At 32.2% G+C, this 20,798-nt stretch overlaps 4 protein-coding genes across 4 annotated transcripts; 1 reads left to right on the plus strand and 3 right to left on the minus strand.

Annotated features, from left to right (window-relative positions):
- Positions 1–356: 356 nt before the first annotated feature.
- Positions 357–11,246, minus strand: LOAG_18282 (cadherin domain-containing protein; the record flags this gene model as incomplete). Its single annotated transcript, XM_003140077.2, has 24 exons — positions 357–476; positions 784–876; positions 1,126–1,259; positions 1,686–1,790; positions 2,668–2,848; positions 3,231–3,350; positions 3,473–3,613; positions 4,006–4,190; positions 4,410–4,548; positions 4,768–4,880; positions 5,142–5,250; positions 5,392–5,513; positions 5,659–5,819; positions 6,017–6,149; positions 6,239–6,311; positions 6,539–6,754; positions 6,872–7,005; positions 7,428–7,537; positions 7,908–8,140; positions 8,366–8,515; positions 8,593–8,705; positions 8,940–10,728; positions 10,814–10,915; positions 11,175–11,246. The coding sequence occupies 24 exons, from the start codon at positions 11,244–11,246 to the stop codon at positions 357–359; spliced, it is 4,848 nt and encodes a 1,615-aa protein (XP_003140125.2).
- A 247-nt stretch (positions 11,247–11,493) lies between these two features.
- LOAG_18283 (hypothetical protein) lies at positions 11,494–13,727 on the minus strand (the record flags this gene model as incomplete). Its single annotated transcript, XM_020450945.1, has 7 exons — positions 11,494–11,802; positions 11,917–12,128; positions 12,317–12,591; positions 12,708–12,840; positions 12,945–13,000; positions 13,257–13,333; positions 13,566–13,727. 7 exons carry the CDS (start codon positions 13,725–13,727, stop codon positions 11,494–11,496), a joined length of 1,224 nt encoding a protein of 407 aa, XP_020305324.1.
- A 2,132-nt stretch (positions 13,728–15,859) lies between these two features.
- LOAG_04541 (CMGC/CDK/CDC2 protein kinase) lies at positions 15,860–17,674 on the minus strand (the record flags this gene model as incomplete). The annotated part of the gene is made up of 7 exons (XM_020446623.1): positions 15,860–16,018; positions 16,141–16,285; positions 16,350–16,513; positions 16,690–16,866; positions 17,002–17,119; positions 17,367–17,523; positions 17,623–17,674. 7 exons carry the CDS (start codon positions 17,672–17,674, stop codon positions 15,860–15,862), a joined length of 972 nt encoding a protein of 323 aa, XP_020303063.1.
- Positions 17,675–18,432: 758 nt separating this feature from the next.
- Positions 18,433–18,588, plus strand: LOAG_04542 (hypothetical protein; the record flags this gene model as incomplete). Its single annotated transcript, XM_003140079.1, has 1 exon — positions 18,433–18,588. The coding sequence occupies one exon, from the start codon at positions 18,433–18,435 to the stop codon at positions 18,586–18,588; it is 156 nt and encodes a 51-aa protein (XP_003140127.1).
- Positions 18,589–20,798: the final 2,210 nt, after the last annotated feature.

The following is a 20,798-nucleotide window of genomic DNA, read 5'->3' on the forward strand; positions in this document are numbered from 1 at the left end:
ATATATATATATATATATATATATATAATAATGCTTGAGAGTGGCACTGAATTAAAATCTTGTTTTATGAATTTCAAATGTCCAATTCTAAGTAATGCAATCATAGATAAAAAAGATAAACGATTCAGCTGAGTGAAAAATAGAAGGAAAGAAGCAAAATTCAAATAAATATTTTCAAAAAATAAAATTTACTGAGAGAAGCTAATTGATTTGCTTTTTATTTTATAAAAACAGTTTCACCAACTTTAGATTTTTTTGTCAGCGGATGGATTTCAACAAATATCGAAGGGAAATGCACAAGTGAGTGGCTTGTTTCCACAAAGTAATGAATTTTAGCATCTGAATCTTAATCTAAATTATAATGAACTAACAGTTATTGCAGGTTGAAGTTCGTGGTCTAATTCTTGCAATGTAAACAGATCTCCACTATTCGTATCAATTGTAAACCATCCACCATCCGTTGCATTATCCACTGGCTAAAATCAAATCATTCATCCAGTTCGACTAATTTGAAATCGATCAAGTATCGATTAATATTGTTTGATAAAAGTTCAGAAGAAAAATTTAGTATAAGCATTCTTGCAGTTGAGCATCCTTCAGTTCACATCGGAAAGTTTAGTATTCCTGTGAGAGATGAAATAAAATCATGGAAAAATTGTTTCATTTTGTTCTTGAACCTATATTTTGACTAAAGATCAGATTAGTTAATTTTTGGCCTTACATTTGATGGGTTTGAGATAAAAAGTAATTAATATTAATTTAATTTACCAATAAATAACCAACCGTTATTGAGTACTTAATTTCTCGGCCAAACAGCTCATTAAAACCACCAATTTTAGCTCGAACTGAATAAACGCGATCATTAGCTGGAGTATTCTGGAAGAAAGGAGAAACACGATACACTTATAATCAAAGTTTAATATTTCAAAAAATTCGAGTAAGGTGAAGTCGCCATGTGATTAACATCCTGAACAATTGATAATAATTGTATTTGATTTTCAACTTAAATAAAAAAACGAAATGATAATTTAACATTACTCATAATTTAACACTACAATATGATGCCAACCAAAACGAGCGTACTATAATTGTGATTAATTTCAAAAATGAAGCTAAAAATTCAACCTCATCAAGTTGCAAAGTGAAATGAACGGATGGTGATACAATATGTATACCCTTGTCATCACCAGCATGACTTAATGAAGTAGATTCGAGTACATGAATGCTAACAGCTGCACTGGCTGATAACGGTGGTATACCTGAATTCAATAATATCAATATAAAAAAGCATTTGCTGACAATTTCACGAATTTATTTAATTTCATTTCAAATAAATGTTCATCCTAAATGTTTAAAATTGGTGAAATAAGAATCAGTTTGGAGTAAAAAAAATGGTGGTTAATTCTTCAAAGCATTCATTTTAAAAACATGTGAATGTGAGGATAAGTTAACTATCAAAAAATAATTCGTGAAAATAAAGATAAATCACCTTTGTCCGTTTCCCCTTCTACGCTTTACCCTCTTATTCATTATCTTGGGTTATATTTATTTTTATCAAGAGATGGTTCAAGTTGGACAAGACCTTTGAACCCAAATATTTTATCTTTTAATGGTTACAAGTTTTTACATATGTAATTAAAAAAATATAATTGGGAAAAGGTTAAACAATTTTCAACAAGGCCAACCTTGATCACTAGCTATAACTGAGAAGTCGTACGGATGTGCTCGTGCTAAGCCAATCAATGCTTTCTTGGCGCGTATCAATCCACTTATTGGATCAATTTCAAAGTCTGTAATTATTTCAGAATTAGTGTAGAAGTATTCGGTTTTCTAAAATTTGATAATTCACAACATTTTATCAAGATTTCATGTCTTACCAGTTTGCTGTCAAAATGCATAATGTCGAAATAAGGCCTTCTTTTTAAAATTAATTATTTTGAAATAACTATTTTAAAAAAAAAAAGCACTGAAATTATCATCCCACCTAAAAGTTATGTAAAGGCAAAATTGGTTAGACCTTCACAGTAATCTCGTGTTTGATTTTAGTAAAAGTTCCGTTAAATTTCAGTTATTAAAACCGGAGTGTAAGATGTTTTCTAACAATTTGTTTGTTGAATTTTTTTATTAACTTGTGCCAGAAAATTATTCTTGGAAAAAAATTAGATGGCGTCAGTTTTTCAATTGAAAATAATTTAGGGATTCTCGGTAAAGAATTTTCTCCTCATTACTGATATCAGCAAGTGATCGATGGAAGGTACACAAGAAAAAATATCAAGATTGGAACCTTTTTTATTTGTAATTGATTATCGATTTTTTAATTTAAATAAGCTTAATTTTTGCAATAATGGGTTTGAATTTTGAACTTCAATTTACAGAGATCTAAAATTACTAATTCTCCGAGTAAATCTTATAAAAAAATAAATGTGAATTTCCATAAGTTAAAATCCTATTTCTTCTCTGCTTAATATTTGAAACTGCAAATTTTCCAGAATATACGTTTTTAGCATTGAAATATGAATTTAAGGATAAAGAAAAGTTGATTGATTAAGGGACGGTTTTGTAAATTTAAAGGTTTTCAACTACCAAAACCTTAGAGGCGATCCATTCCTTTTTGTTATATTGTCAAACAAAAAAAAAAAAAAACAGAAGAGATAAAAAGAAGTATACACTGATTATTTTTTGGTGACAGAGAGTATCGTATATCTGCATTTGGGCCTTTATCTTTATCTTCAGCATGCACATAAGTTAATACCATTGCTTCAGGCCAGTTTTCGACTGCTTCAGTTTTATATTCGTTATGAATGAAAACGGGTGCATTGTCATTTACATCTATTACCGTAATCATTGCCTATAATGCAATTTTTGTTCAAATTTTAATTCGATTTGTAAATTCATAGTAGATATCTGTTTGAAGATGACTTAAACCGATCAATGTAAGCTTAAGCATGGCCAATAAATGCCACCGATAAGCATTTCTTTGGCCGGACGCACTGATTCTAGCTGATATCATTTTGGAAAAGTGACATTTCACAAATGCAAACATGAGAAATTTGAATGACGGTAAGTCTGTATGTTCATAATATGTTTTAAATTAGAAAGTGTATTTCTGTATAAAATTACTCAAACGATTCGTTGCTATATAATTTTTTGAATTTTTCCCGTATCGTCGTACAATTTAGTTGTGGAATAAATTGTCACGACTTCATCTTTACAAATTTCTGAAATTTTACCGCGATGCTATCGCTGTTACCACCAGAATCGGTAACTTTCAGTAAAACAACCATTTCCTCAATTTTTTCTCGATCCAAATCAGCAGCAGGAGAAACGATGACAGCCACAGTATCATTTACCTGCAATAAAATAACGAATTAATTCGAATTAATCACTTAAAAAGTAAGGAAACAATTTGCTCATTCACTGCAGGCATTATCTTAAGTTGGCTTTCGAGTCTTACTTCTAATATGCTGCTTACCTTTTTAACTTGGAAATTAGCTGCAGCATTACCACTTAATGCATAAGTGAAGACGCCTGTTTTACCATACAAATAATCCGGATCCGATATTTGAACTTCAAAAAGCACCGTTCCAGGCCGTGAATTTTCCGCAACTGTCAGCTAAATTTAAAGCATGATAAAATATTTGATCAGGATGGTATTGTAAAGCAAAAATTTCTTCAGGCATTATTATATTTTGTCCTGAATGTTAAAGTTTATCAATTATTTTTCAAATAAATGTCCGCTGTTAGCTACATCCGTTATGGTTTACCAAGCCATAAATTAACATTGTCATCTTCACTACTGATATAAGGAAAATTTATCAGATGCGTTGATTGATGAGTTAATTAACATTTTTAATTTGGTTGTACTTGAATGATGGCTAGAACTGAACAGATTAGGAATTGTTAAATTTGCATCTGTTTACTGTGGTAAGACTATAAAGAATTTATGACTGGAACTAATAGTGAACCGATCACAAAGACTTGATAGATTTCATAAATAAAACGAACATTCTCGAAGTTATAATCACCAAACTTGGCTATTTTTGGTGGATTGTCATCAACATCAATAATTTCAACTCTTAGCACTGCTACGGTATCATATGGTTCTTCACCTGCGATCAACAACAAGTCAAATATATGTGATTCCGGTTCCATCGTTTCAAAATCAAAAGGTGTCACAACGTGAACATCTCCTAAAATGACTTTTTTTCTTTTTATGATGGATTACATTGCACGAAAGTTACAATGCAACTGTCGAGCATTGAAGATAATTCTGATCAACAAATCCACCTGTTCGTAAACATCTCTTATTTTAAAAGTTGCAAAAATCGGTCCTCACTCGTATCTTCAAAAAGCTTAGGCTAGCTTAAACTTGTTTCTTTTATATTTGAAAATACAACTTAAACTCTAACCACTTCTTCCATCCACTGTGAAATGTTGAGCCATTTCGCCTGCAAGTCTAAGATCTATAACTTTGATTCCATTCATTGGATTGTAAGCTGGTAATGAAGTGATCGTGTAACCTTCTGGTGAATTTTCAGCTAATTTGATCTGAAAATATTGTTAAACTGGAAAAATTCATATATAAAAACTAAAGTAAATGATATGACAATAAGTAGAATATTGTTAGTAAATAAATGTGCCTATAAATTTAAATATAGAATTGGAGGACAAAAGGTCAAACAACATCTAGTAAACAGATATCGGTAAGCGAATATTTGAGTTATCATATGTATACTACAAACACTAAAGTAATTAATTATAAGATACCGGAATGATGTTCATATCACTTCTCCATGGATGGCCAAATCTTGGCTGTGATTGTCGTTTACGTTCATGTTCCATCTCAATTGGCTCCGAACTGAGAAACAACATCACCTTAGCTATAATTTGGATAAATTTCATTTACTATAGAGTTCAGTATATGTATTAGTATACCGAATGTAAGTTGCATTCATATGCTACTTTTAAGGTGTACTTAATTTTGGCGACATTGTTACATTGCTGAAATTAAGATAATACACCATTATTAGTTTATATTTGCACAGATTAGAAAAGAAAATAGCAATAGTTTGATAGAAGTAATTTAAACCAGGTTAAACATGAATAATATCAATAGTTTTCCGTATGACTTTTATACATACCAGAATCATTAGTATCTTCTTTTGAGGATAAATTGAATTGCAACATTCTTATCTGTTGTAATCGCTTCATATCCATTATTATCATACCGTAACTATTTGATATTGCATTCTACAATTTGAAGAAAAATCAATTCTAATAGTTTTTATTTTTATCATTTGCAAAATTTTGTGCTTACAATTTTGTATTTGTAGGAAGTATTGCGTACTTTTCAGAAATCGAAACATATATTTGGAAAAACGAAAAGAATACCTTATCGAGGTGAGTGTAGTGAAGCTGCTCATCAGCAGCACTGATACTATCTCGTACGATCATTATTGATGCTTTATTATGTTCCGGGAGTATTTCTACTGTTTGACGACTTGCTGTTGGATCTGACGTAAACAAATTTTAACAGGGTTAACAGGATAAAATATTATGGAAATTTTTTCTCATACTGCGAAAGTTAAATTCAACCAGTGGTTTCTACCGGATTTCAACAAAGGAACATCTTTAATTCAGTACGCGTCTTAGATTAACCTTTACGTATGGTCTTGACAATAAGTTTCTTGGCAAACAATTTCGTCACATGATTGTCGTTGATTACGGTGAGAACAAGAACGGATTCCGTAATAAGTCTCCCATCAGTACGATTCACTGCTGCGATAGATGTACTGTATTTCCCGCTTACAATACCGGTTCTGCAAAACCGAAAGTGTGAGTATTGTTAATGAAGTGCTTCTTTTTAATTTCCGAAATTTTTTTAAAATTTTCAATTTAGTATGGATGTTTGGTGTTTGTTCTACTGAATGACAATGAATCACATTGCTGAAATCTGGCTATTTCATTGGATTTTGTGGTCAATCAATATTTATAGCTAATTATGCTGAAGATTTACTGTGGAACATCGCCAACAATAACATTTCCAGTGTATTCATCCACAGACAGCCAACCAGGGTCATTTCTTAAAAGGATAAACCGCAGTGTATCGAGTGGAGCACTTTCCAGTTCCGGTTGCAGGATGGGATTACCTGGAAAAGATCAGTATTTTTTTCCAAATCTCCAATTCATCAATTCAAAATTCTGAATTCAACTAAGATATTCGAAAGGAAAAAAAAACCTTTAAACAGTTTTTCGGTGTTAACAGTCCTTTCATATTTAGCTCGTTTGAAATGAACTTTTGTTACAGTATTCTGAAATAGAAATTTTTCATCTTTGCTTTGAAAAGTATAAAATTGAAAGTTAGAGGTAATTAAAAGTATAAAACTGAAAAAATTCATATTTTATATTCACCGTGAGATTGATTAAAAGTAAACTTCAAACAAAACAAACCAAGAACATATTTTAGATGATTTCGAATGCATTAGAATGGAGTATTCGAATGAACAGAATTAAATTGAAAAAATAAGCACAAACTTACTAGTACTTGTACATTAACGGTAATTTTTTGTTCCGGAATATTTCCATCCGGATCACGGGCGGTAATGTTCAGTTGATAAATCCCTTCTGCTGGTAAAGACCAAAGTCGTCCATAGTAAATATCATCATGCACTTTTTCCAGCGAAATAAATGCTGATGCCGTACCATCTATGCTTATTTCATTGATATTATATGGTGCTACATCTTTATCTTTTACCTGTTAATTAATAAATTATTCCATAAAGGTTTAACATTCCTAAATTTTAACGCTTTATTTATTGAAAGCTACTTTACTGTTATCAAGAATCACTGGTTCAGAATCAAGTTTTATTACCTTTACAACAAAGGGTTTTGTAAGACGGCCATTTGATACCGTAATTTCATTTTGTAATGTTTCTAGAATTGGACCATTGTCATTCCAGTCATCGATATGAATTCTTACGATTGCAGGGATCGAATTTAAACCATCTTAAGAACAGGAAAATTGCATAATGTTTAGATATCAAATACATGGAGAGGTGATAAAGATGATTTGATGAGAAAGTTTAGGCTAGCATAACCTGAATCTAATCTATTCCAGAACCATTCCTGAATTTGTTTTGATAAACGTGCTTTTTTCATATTTCGGTTTGATAGCAAAGGAAAAGGACCATGAGAGTAGAAATTTGTTACTTAGCAGATTGACTGAAGGGACGAATTGAATTATTCGCGTTCAAGGTAAAGTTAGCAATAAAGAGTCAAAGGTAACATTTCACATGTGCCTTAAAATCCGTAGACAGCATCATTAGTAAAGACGAAGCTGAAATGTTAATGGCATTCCCAGACAAGTTCTATCACGATTTTTTACACAAGAAGAAAGCGAAAATTGAATGCCTAATAGAAGAACTTACTGCGGTCAGTGAGGATAGCAAGAAGGTGATATGTAGTAATTTGCTCACGATCTAGGCATGATAGGACACTTGGACATGAAACGCTTACCGTACCACCATTTACCGCAAATCTTTAAATGAATGAATTTCGCACAGTATGCAACCAATCTTTTAAATCTTAACAAAAAAAAAAAATGCATCTTGTTCATCATTTCTTTTTTGAATCTTCAAGCAAATTTTTTTAAAATTGCAAAACGGCAATGAAAGTAAAACTTGACCTTATAACTGCTTGAAGTTGTAAGCTTAAATTTACTTTAACTGTCAAAATTTAGCCCAATTACTAATCTTAAAATAATATTAAAATACTTATGGTTAAAAATATTTCCCAAAAAATGATTTGTAATTTCGAGCATTTTGCAAATAAAGTAAATTTGAAATTTGAGCTGGTTTTTTACACATTTTTCTATAGGATTATATTGTGACGAAATGTCTAAAATATACAGTTCACTGCCGGGACCAATCAGCTGATAAGTGACAGTTGCATGTTCACGGCGATCCATGAATGCAACTTCCATCTGGCCAACTTTTTGTCCTGTTATGCTGCCTTCACTTATATGAAAATCATATTCAGGAAACAAAAATGCTGGTGGTTCATTGCTTAAATTTTCATCTCTCATAATGCTAATCACTTTTGATGATGCTACTGACGGACGTGTTCGTTGAGATGCTGTCACCTGAAAACAATAAATTAATTGAGGGATACTATGGATGCAGTTTTCAATTTACCCGAAATAAATTAATGAATTGATAAAAAGCATATAGCGGAGTTGAAAAAAGAAGTCCATCCTCATTTAATAAATAAAACAAAATTCTTAGGATTTAGCAACGTATGAGGATAAGAATCGGTGTATCTAATGCTATTGCAGAATTTTAAAATTCCTACCAGAAGTAAACTTCACCTTGACAACAACAGAACCATCCAAAAGATCACGATCAAGTTTCTCAGCATCACGAACAGCAAGAAAAACTGTTTTTCCCGGTTGCATACGACGCGGAATAATTTCCAATGCAGAAGAATTTACTGAGACCATAATTACATCATTAGGATCCTGAAAAAAAAAGCCAAGTTTTTTGAATTTTACCATTTTAGGAGAAAAAAATAATTCCAGACCTTTGAAAAGCATACCATGTTATTGGCGGTAATGATGATATCAAGATCAGGTAAAATGTCAGAATCCCGAAATTCGTTAGGTAAAACATATTTATCACCGTCGTTGGTTTTGAACTTCACATCTATCACTGAAATTAGTAGATAATTAAAATCATAAAAGTGATAATTCACCAAATTTCCTCTTGGCATGATTCATTATTTCTTCGATTTCTGTTGCAAATAATGCTATTCTTACAATTTACAAAGATCACAGTCTACGAAGAATGTAAATTACTGAATGTTTCAGACAATATTTTATCCCCACTCCGATATATATTTGATTATCGAAAGTTTGCCAATGGTGTTCTACCATTTAAACTTACTTTTCTCTTGCGATTCCATCTTATTGATTCTAAAACTGTTTTCTAGGCTATCATCCTTTTCAGACCATTTTCTTTTAGCTTCGGTTTCTTTCTGAGCTGTTTCCGGATGTGATACAACTGTAGCTGTCACTTTATCACTATTTGTCTGTTGCGTGGTCAGTTGAATCCATTGTGATTTATCTGTTCCAAAATTTCCATCATCACTCCGATTCCAACTTTCACTCATTTCGTAATCTGAATTCATATGAATCGTATCTGTTAAGGTGATCGATGTTAGTTGAAGAATAGCAGCATTTGTACTTTCAGATGTTTTTATAGCATCACTTGAAGCAACAATCGTATCAACATTATTAGCAATGGTACTAATATTATCAGTATAATCTTTCCAGGTAGCAGTATTGGTATGTGTGGAAGTATGACGATTAGTTTCATCACTAGTGTTCATATCATTATCGGTGTACCTCGTATCATCGTTATTAACATCCTTATTAGTACTTAGTTCATGTATCGTCAAGTCTGTTGGTTTTGTAGTAATAGTATAGTTGCGTTGCATATCCGCTCTCGTTTCAAAGTTTGAAGCAAATTTTTCGAAGTTTTCCTCGAATTGTTTGTTCCAGTGGATGTTATCAATGTTATCACCATTCCCCGATACAGGTAATGTTGTCAGTGACATGAGGGGGGCACCAAACTTATCTTGCAAGCTTTTTCTATTTTCTACTGAAATATTTGGGAATAAATTGTTGGCATTTTGGACTGATAAAATAACCGTCGTTATCGATTTATTATCTACCGGTAGTTGTTCTTGGCTGTGTGAGGAAAAATTATCATTGTTTTCGTTGAATTCGCTGTTTTTGAATTCTTTATCATCCATTTCTGTCGTTAATGCATTTCTATGAATTTCTGTATTTATAAATGTTCCACTTTCAGATGAAACTGAAACGTAATGGCTGGCATCCAAATTATCAATATCAGAGTGCGTAGAACCATAATTTCGGAAATTCTCTGGAAGTGTTACTGGAATAATTCCAGACTCCTGTAATGGTTCAGACTTGTCCATAGTGTGCTTTTTATTCAAAATTTCTTCAAGTGGAAAATTTGTCCAGTTTCCCGGGACTTTTCTGGAAGGCTGGTCGAATGACTTCCGAAATAAGGGAACACTGACTGAGGATGGACTTGCTTTGGTCACTGATTCTGGCTGCTGTGTTGCTATTTCTTTAACTCTTAAAAAGAAAGATCTTGATCCTTCTTCTGTTGCACTATTAATTATTGCTTCAGTATCATGAATGCTAGACTGGGAAGTTCCCGCGAAATTTTTATGTGCAGAAGGTTCATCCGGAAGTGATGACAGTCTTGCAACAGCTTGCCAGTTTTGTGGTACAGTAATACGGTGGAGTTCGGATGGTGAAACGAATCCTGCTGTTTTTTGTTCTTGAGGATTAGCCAATTTTTCGTCGAGTGTTTCAACTGTAGTTCCTAAAGTATCCTTTTCAGATTCGGCTTGCGTTATTTTAATATTCCAGGTACTGTGAGCAGTAACCGTATCTATTTGTTCCAGATTCGGTATGATCGCAGTAATTCCGGGTCCATTTTCAGAAATATCCGCGGAGTCTGTAACGGTATAATTCTCTGAATCAGTCGGAAGTTCCGGTGTGGTAAATTCACCCGTTATTAATGTTCTAGTCACATCAGAAATTGATGTTACTCCCAGAGAATAAGACGTTCCTTTGGTAGCAAACGTCAGGACTTCAACAATAATATCTGTAGAAGTTTCAAAATTGCCTTGGTTAGCCTGGAATAAAACAATGAAATTGATAAAAATCCATAATATTTGAAACAATTCTACGATTTACAGAATTGCTCCAAGAAAAAATTACTTTTATTTGAAATTTATATCGGCCATTGTTGGTTTTTCTGAAATCAACATCAGCACCATCATATAGCATAAGTTTGATCGCAACAATGAGACGATTAGCATTCTAGAATATAAGTATACTATTAGCTTATGGTGAACTAAAAATACATGCTAAGTTCAATGGTACATAGGTAATATCAGTAGACCACAGATAAAGGTGAGGTGAATTTGAATGAGTAAATGAAGCAAAAAGTGTCGATAAGTGCATTTTGGAATTTGTTTAGTAGAATAACGATTTTTGACTTATTTAATTTCACACAAAAAAAGAGGAGAGTGATGAAATTATTAACGCACGAGGAAATAAAAAGAATTCACGAAAATACCGTCTCTGTTTCCATTTCGCCCAGATAAAACCATTGAAGTGGCTCGGATTGAATTGAAAATTTTGCTTCCATACCATTGAGATGAGTTAAAAAATAAACTACAGCAACAATCATCGAATCCTACAATATCATAAAGTATGGGAAACTGAAGGATATTGATCTTTGCTCTCTGATATATTTAATTGCATTAAAATGAAAGCTCCATTCAATATTTCTCCACTGATACAGTGTAATGTTGTATAAAACCTACGATTTTTGCCGTAAAGATTAAAATTCATTGAAAAGAGAGTGGATTTGAAAAAAACTGTTGAAATTTCTTTTAAAACCTTGTTTTTCCTTCCGGTACATATATTTCATAGGTGTTATGCTCGAAATGTGGCATAAAAATAAAAGCAGGTGCTTTTGGCTTCATTTTTGCCACTTCATGCTCAATAATGGATTTGTTCCAGACTGGAACCGGTTGCTCCTCTGAAGCAATGAAATTTGGTTGTACATGGAATTTACTATCAATCGTTGTTTCTGCCTGACGTTCAGTAGTTTGTTGACTTGTCACACTTGGGATTTCGGGATGAATTTCGTCATCCGGGTTCAAATCATCAGAAACAAAATGTATGAAGGCGTTCCAACTCTGCAATTGTATAACTTCGAATGGGACAAAGAATTATATCAAAATATGTGGATATTTTACAAAATATAAAAAACAAAAATAGGTCGGAATCAAAGGGTTCAAAGAAACATAAACCGTATGCGAATTTCTCCCATGACTTCGCGTTCTGATGATAAGAGGTAAATTGAAATTTGTAATGTTCTTGGTACCCGTGTAAACAATTCGTAACCGATAACTGTCATTGCTAAGTAAATCTGTGACGCAAAATGCAACTGCCGGTAGCATGCATATGAATTCCAATGAACTATTAAACGCATCATGTGCCTTTACAGATAAAATTTCATGGCCTGAAAAAATGGGAAAAAGAAGCAAAGTGATAAAGACTGATAATTTAGCAGAACTCTACTAGGAAACCAAAAATCATTCATTAAATCAATGTTCAATATCGTATATTTAGAGGAGTATTTTTCAAGATTAGAGTTTCACCTTACAATCATAATTATGTTTTAATTAGGATAACTCTGAAAACTGATACCTGAATGAAACTTTGCAATATGAACAGGTTCAACGAAAATTTGTGGGTTACTCCAGATAATGGGACTGTTCAGAACATTCCCTGCAGTGTCATCCAAAACTTTTAAAGTATAATCGTCTGCCACTGTTACTATTTTTAGGTGAGAAATAGGCGTATTGAGTGTGTGGAAATCCAGTGAATTCTCAATTTGCGACTCAGATAAATTCGAATTTTCTTTGACGTGAATGAAATTTGAATTCTGAATTAACTTTTCAACAACATCACCATCTGCCACACTAAAAGAGATTTCCTAATTTGTATTTCCAAATTTTTAGTTTTTTGATTTTTTTCAACTTGTTCAATTTTTCAATATTTTTCGAAGAAAGCTGAAAAAAAAAAACTCAAAAAAAACCTGTGGAGAAATGCGCTCATTTGTGATGTTGGCCCTTGAAAATTGTTATTTGTTTGACTTATTCCAGTACTGACACTATTCATAGTTTCGTCTTCTCTGAATTCTTTCATCATTTCTTCACTGACTTTTCCAGCTAAAGTTAACTGATATTTTAACCAACAAAAACTAAATTTATAATTTTAAAATTTATGGCAAAAAAAAGAACAAATAAAACATCGGAAATAAAAATTGTAGTACCGGTGATCAGCAATTTTCCGTCCAAAACTGGTAATGGAAGTTCAGGCATTATTTCACTGAAAAATAATACTAAAGAAATCAGTACTGCAACAAATATGTAAAACTTTTGTTATAAAATCAAAAACTCCGTGTGGATTAAAAGATTATTCTGGCACTAATTGCAACACATGGATTGTTGCGTACATGAACTATCGTGGCTCTCTCTAAATATCCATTGATTGCATGAAAATCAACCTGGACACATCCATAATTTCATTCAAATTCAACAAACTTGAAAGAAAAAAAAAGGTGTAAAAAATTATTCATTGGAACCTTGACGGTACAGACATCATATCGTTTTCAGATGAGTGTTTACCAAATACGTCTTGATTATTGATACCATCTGATTTCTAGGGAAAAAAAAACTTTTTAGATGAGTTCAAGAAATCTTCTGAAAAGCATTCTCAATATATTGCTAAGCATATTGTATACTATAAAGTGTATCGTTTACCTATAACAAAATCGGATACTTATTTGTTGATTCTTCAGAATCACTTTATTCAATCTAATTGAGATGTTTTAGAAATTTCTTCCACTAGTAATTATCGTTCTACTAATAAGCATTGTAATGAACTAAGCAACCTTCAAATTACTAGGCATCCCATCATCTGGTTCATTCCTGATCATTCCAAATTTCGACATATCCGGATCATTATTTGAAAAACTTGGAAGATCAGCTCCGGAAACAAACTTTCCAAAATTTTCGTCAAAAATTTCATTTTCATCCGTTTTTTCAAACAACATTTGTCCTGAAAGAAGCAAGGAAAAAGATTGGAAATAGAATTCAATTGTTACATAATGATTGAATTACTTTATAGGTTATTGTTATAATTCTAATCAATTCTAACAACATTAAACACTTCGTGTTTTGGAATAAATTGTTCAAAATGACTAATAATATTTCACAATTGTTATTATTGACTTTAACAAAACCTAATTAAAAGAAGAAAATTACCACATATATTAGAGGTTGATAAAATCCATAACCAAATCACCATTATGAAATGTAATCGAATATCGATTTTACTGCTAGAATTGGTACAGTTTGTAAAACGTACGCCAAAAATTAAATATTCAATTTATATCAGTAATTCTAGATCTTTGACTGCTAGAATTATTGATATCAATTACCAATATGTGCCAGTATATTTCAGTATCCATTAATAAATTTCAAATACAATAATATTTATGTAAGTAATATTTTTAAACAAATAATATTTTCACACAGAACCTAATTCTATGAATCAGTATCATTATTAACCTAATGAACAATTCAATTAGTAATAGCATATAGCAATATTATCATCATGCAATATATTCCATATGAACATTTCAGATGGAGTAGAACTCGAGGAAAACAATTATTGATAAATGTTAGTTAGGAGATGATTTGACAAAAATTAACTCCGTTCGGTTGATGTCAATAACACTTTCGAATCAAACAAATTCTTCATTGTCTTTGTCATTTTGACCTAATTACAACTTCCATTTCTTCCTTTTTTTTCCCCCCCTCCCCCCTCACCCCTGTTATGCATAACCTTAATTCCTTTTTATTTAATGTTTGGAACTAATGATTTGTGTGTATAGGAATGGTAAACAGTATGATAAAGATAGAAAGGGAGAGTAGAAGAGCGGAAGGGAAAAGATAAGAACTTTTTCTTTAATCTTATTTGCTAAAAATTCTCTTAAATATACCATCAAATTTGTATAAAATTTAATAAAATATTGAGATGATCTCTTTATTGATACATTAGTTCGACCATAATATCCAATCTCATAATGATAGTCATGCTATAACATTTTCATTGTGATTACATGCTATATGTGTATCAAATTTTGGAAATTTCTTCTGTTAACTAATTTAACACGAATTTGAAAAACATTGAGAATTTCTGACAAGCATACTGGATAAAGCCATAACCAGCAGATCAGCAATCAATGCATCCAAATATCAAGGTTATTCAATTCATCTTATGTCATACTTCCACATCAAACTATAAGGGAATACATACTGAAGAATAATCGATAGGTAAAAAGAGTAGAATAATTATCAGTGGGTGATAATCAGTTAGTCAAAGTCTAAGGAATCAATGATATTGTCTTAGAAATAGACACAAGATACAAAAAGCTCTTACCATGAGAGAAATTTCTCAAAATTTATCGCTTAATCTGATATTAGTTTGAAGATATTACAGGAAAATATATTTTTCAGTGCTCAAAATTCCAAAAATTTTTCTTTAAAATAACGTTTTAGACAATAGAAAAAACTTTTTTCTTTTAAGTAATAGGTAGCAAGAAAAAGGGACTGTAATGAAGCAGCAATAATTCAAACTTTAATTTTGAATCCTTATAAGGCTATTATTTTTAGTGCTTTAATGAATTATTTTGAGGTCTGCTAATACTACCCCACTTTATGACCATCTCCAAGATCGCTAATGAATAGCACTATACATGTCACCCTGCTTTGCACATGAACTTTCTGCTAGGATTCCGTCAGCTCTGCTGATTTCCCGTAAAAACTAAAACCATAATTTTAGCATAAATTTAAGCTAATCTAAAATGGGTCATGGAAAATTTTCTTTTGTTATCAATATGCAGTATCAAATTAAACTTTATTGCACAAAAAATTCTTTTCATACTGACAGAAAACTTTAAAGGCAAGTCAACATTCAAAAAATATCATCGCTTGATCATTTCAAAACTCATTGCGCAAGATTTGCTAGAAGATGAACAATTAAGGATTAATTTCACTTCTTTAAAAAATTTTAAAATTGCGGTCCAATTTCACAGGGAAATTTGGACGAATACGATAAGTTTAACAATCCAAGAAGATATAGTTTGAGGTAACTATTAAAACCAAGAAAATCAAAGAACTGTCAGTGCAGAAAAGGAAGAAAAGTGCAGCGGCGAGGTGGCACAGCAGATCCGTCATAATCCCCGGCTGGGAGCTTTGTACGATCGACGTCGTCGAAGTACGGGTCCTTCAATAATTTCTTCGCCGAGATTCGTTTTTTCGGGTCGTAAGTAAGCATTGCCTGCAAAGAGCATATTAGTGGAAATGTGCTTATGGATGTTAGTGGATAGATTTCCAAGTCTGAAACAGTTCTCATCTGACATTTACTAAATTACAGAATTTTCAAAATGTCGATTTCCATACCTGTAAGATCTTCATTCCATCCTCGTCCATGTAGTCAGCAAGAATTTTTGGAAGTATGTTTTCGTTGAATATCGGATATGGTCTTAGAGAATCCGGCATTTTTAACACTCCACTCTCTATTTCCTTTTTCGGAGTCGACAGTATACTAAAGATTCCAATAATAAAGCATCATTATCGAATGGAAGTTAAATTGAATATGATGAACAAACCTGAAAATGAGGAAAATCTGGTCGATTTCCGAATCACCTTTAAAGAGAGCTGTTTTCATGGCCATTTCAGCAAAAATGCACCCGATACTCCAAATATCAACTGCCATCGTATAATTAGTGCAGCCGAACAGTATTTCTGGAGGTCGATACCACAAAGTGACCACCTGCAAGTTTAACCAGTAAGTTGCAATGTGGAGAATTCTGCAAATAAGTTTTTATGACTGTTTTAAAGACATGGGCAGCACATCCCCTTGCAAAAAACATTGAGATTCTAGAAGATATACTGCTGTGGTAATTTTTGGAATGATGAAATAAAAAAACCAGGACGAAGAAACCTGACCACTTCAGTATATTCCCTTTCCGCAAATTGCAGTTCCCTTGCGAGGCCAAAATCAGCAATCTTAAGGGTACCGTTCCCGTCAACTAGCAAATTCTGTGGTTTCAAATCACGATGTAGAACGTTACGCTGGTGACAGAAACAAATGCCTTGCAAAATCTGGTATAAGTACGACTTTTGCTGCAATTAAAAAGATTAATCAGTTTTTAATTGTGACAATTTTTGATTTAAATACTTATCAAGAATTTATGGTTTGCGAAGCAATAATTTATGAGATTAGCAGAGTGTGAACTGGAGAAAAATAAGTGCACCAACCTCAGCTTTATCCATCAGTTCTTTATAAGGAATTTTGTCAATGCATTTTTTTAAATCCATGCTAAGGAATTCAAAAATCAAATAAACCAATTGTTCGTCCAGAATCACTTCCACCAGACTAAAATTAATCAAAATTCGGTCAGCATTTATATTGGTATCTTAACAACATCGCACTGCGGGAACAATGTAAGAAGACAAATAATTTACTTATTATCAATAATATACCAATGATCATTCATGCTGCCGAAATCATGTAACTGTTACACTGCAACTAAACTATGGTAAAAGATGCTTTCACTTTCATTTTTAATAGCCTAAACATGAAATATTCGAAAATCTATAAATAGAAATAAAAAACGGCATACGAAACGATGTTAGGATGTTTCAGTCTTTTAAGTAACGTCATTTCACGAAGAGCTGTACCAGGAATACCCTCTGAACGATGTACTGAACGCATCTTCTTCATTGCTACCAACCTGCCTGTACTCTTTTCAATTCCTTTGTAAACGACACCGTATGCTCCTACACAAAAAAGATGGAAAACGTATAATTTACATCTTTTCTTAGGATTCTAACTTTAGAGAGTTTCCCCATAATTTCAATATGATATATTATGACTACCTTCACCAATAATTTCAGTTCGCTGGTACTTTTCCAAAGCACTTTTATCCATCGTTTCGTTAATTTCAGTTCAGCAACGTATAGTTCTGTAACATTTTAATGTTTGAAAAGTTGGAAAATTTTTTTGAAATTACTAGGAAGCAGAAAAAAAGTTATATAGTTAACGTGGCATGTATGCATTTCATTTTTGCATTGTAACTTGCGAAATTAATAACTATAACGACTAGTCGTAAAAAAAAAAAGGAATTGATTCATGGCGATAACTCTGCTAGAAATATATTCCAGTTATTTGGCAAGTTAATGAATGATATATATGCAAAACAAACAGGAAAAAAATCACTTGCGAATTCTTCAAGAAATGAATAAAATGCTTTCACGAAGTGGGACTAAACAAAGATATAGGTAACAAAAATGATTTAAGAAGAGGATGAATTGGTTTTAGTTTTGCTTAGAATTGGATGCCTAGAATACGTAAAACTTCCAATTTCAAACATTAACCAGTATACCATTTATAACGCTAACCCTAATATTCAATACATAGAATCGTAATATAAATACACGTACGTGAGCAAATTCATACTGCTAAATGTAATTACTCAAACACATTTACACTCATGCATATCAATACTTATAAACATGCATTTGTATAAATGGAAAAAATTTGATATATAAGGAATGTATGCGTGCACGCATGCATCAAAGCATGAATGCAAATTGGCACACGTGTTTACGTAATGATATCACACGTTTACGCATATAAATGACGTGAGTAAAGAAGTTTATCTGATAGAAAATGAAGTGGAGAAGACAATGGAGGAAGCGCGCGTGGTCAGAGGAACGGAAGAAATGAGTTATGAGGAGGAGGATGAGGAGGAGGAGGAGGGACAAGCATCTCAACCAGACTACGTGACTTTTAGCAAAACCATTCTCTCCCTAAGTGCCATAAGACCTATGATGAGTGTGTAGGTGGATTACAGTAATACCAGTGGGCGGTTAGGGGGACAATTTGGTAAATGCTGAACTTTTTGAATACAAGTCTGGAATATTTTGTTCAGTACACGTCACGTAACTCATTTAGTTCTCTTCTTCATCTCTTTCAATTAATTTAATAGAAAACTGATAATTTCGATGAAATCGAACAGTCATCTTCATGTGACATGAAATGTTGATGATTTATCCAGGTGCTTCTGAAGCATTAAAGTAAAAACTTCAGTGTTTCCAGAGGATTCACGTCACTTACGTGAAGTTGAAGTTTGTTTTACTTATAAAATGCATTGAATTATAATGTTTTCATGCAACAATTTAAATTTTATATATTTTATCTGTTGTTTTGATGGAAGCATTCAAAATTTCGTTGGGAAAATATACTGAAATAAAAATTTCTAATTTGTAAAATTTAGTCTAATGATAACTGGAATGATTTTATCTCTAACGTTAGGATATATCCAGAATAGTAGCGCATGTTGAATTTATCAATTTTACGCCCATTTCTCATTTCCTACAGATGTTATAAACTATGATTGGCTTCTTTTTTTTGAACAATTTTTCGAAATCATTTAAGGATTATTTGTCTGGGAAATGGCTATTTGATATCACCAATAGGTTGAGCGTTTAAGAGTTGAATACTTTAGCAATATTAAAATTTCTTGTATTTTATTAGTAAGTAAGTATACGACATCTTGAGATCATTCACATAGTGTTATGTAAAAGTTAGCCTGGGATAAGGCTCTACATTGGCCAAAGAAAAGAAAGAAGAACTAAGACATTCAAAGTTCAATTTTTCTCTCATCTCATATCCCACATTTCTTCTGTTGTCAAAGTTACAGAATGCTTATTTCAATGGCATTAAAAGTTTGTTTGTTGTCAAAGAAAAGATGACCGAGAAAAAAGCTAATATTTCACAGATTATTCTTCTTCCGGTATCCGTCTTATCAGTAGGAATATTTCCCATAGATACTTGTAGCAAGATGGTTATATTTGTGTAAGAGATAGGTGAAGTGTTACTTTTCATTTCACTCGCTTTCCTTTTTTTTCTTTTTTTTTTGAAGAAACAGTGATTGATTCTCTCTCTATCTATATATATCACAGGGAAGTTATCACTGAGTAAAAGTGTTAATCAGGAAGAATCTTTTAGATTTCGTTTCTATTATATTTCAATTTCATATAATTGAGGCCTGGAAGAGTTACTACATGTCAGAAAATGTTGAGATGTATCTTTTACAAATTGATTGATCATTTCCTATGGTATTTCTTCAAATCTTCTCCATGTTTTATACCATTTCATTAAAGTTTCATATTCTTCCTCTACAAACTTTCTTTTTTTTTTATAAATCGAGTTGAAAAGGCACATACATTTCGTCATCAGTTTTTCTCTTTGAAACTTCACTTCTACTTATTTTTGCTTTCTGCTACGTAGTACCTAACTTCGATTCAAAACAATCCTTACATTATCAAAAATTATGCATTACAATCGTTCTATGTTGACTTGCAATCTGACCTGAACTTAACCTTTCACAATTTGCTTGAACTGTGTCATGTCCTGCAGTTGAAATGATCAATTTTATCTCCTTCTTTCCTCTCCCTCCTTCTTTCTCTCTCTCTCTCTCTCTCCCTGTCTCTTTATCCGTAAATGTTGTAGATGGAATTCTACAAGAGAATGTGTCCCAGAAATAGGAAATTTCAAGATATAAAGCATCATTAATGTTATTATCTGTTCATAAATTTATTTGTTCTTTAGCATGAATTAATGAAAAACTTTGAATGATTTCTTCTGTAATTTTCAACTTAATCTTATAATCTTGAATTTAAGCTTTAATTTTATACTTAATTTATTCCAAAGAAGCTTTTCAATATCAGCAAGATCCACTAAAAAACGTTAACATTGATGGATGATATCGAAGTATCGTTGGAAAGATAGACAAATAGGTGGATTATTTAAAGGTACTAAGAGAAAAGGAAGCAAGGTAAGTGGATATTTGACGGTGAAAAAAGGAGAAGAAAAGCCAGGTAAATGGACATTTAAATGTATCAAAGGAGAAAGGAATGAGATAAGTAAGGAGTGGGGGAGGGTGGGAAAAAAAGATGAGAACGAGGAGTGAAGAGGGACAATAGAGGGGGATTTAGTAGCTAACAATAAGTCTTCAAGCTACGTTGTAATTTGCATACTTTTTTCATAC

This window comes from Loa loa, assembly GCF_000183805.2.
Source record: "Loa loa unplaced genomic scaffold supercont3.247, whole genome shotgun sequence".
In the NCBI taxonomy this organism is placed as follows: domain Eukaryota; kingdom Metazoa; phylum Nematoda; class Chromadorea; order Rhabditida; family Onchocercidae; genus Loa; species Loa loa.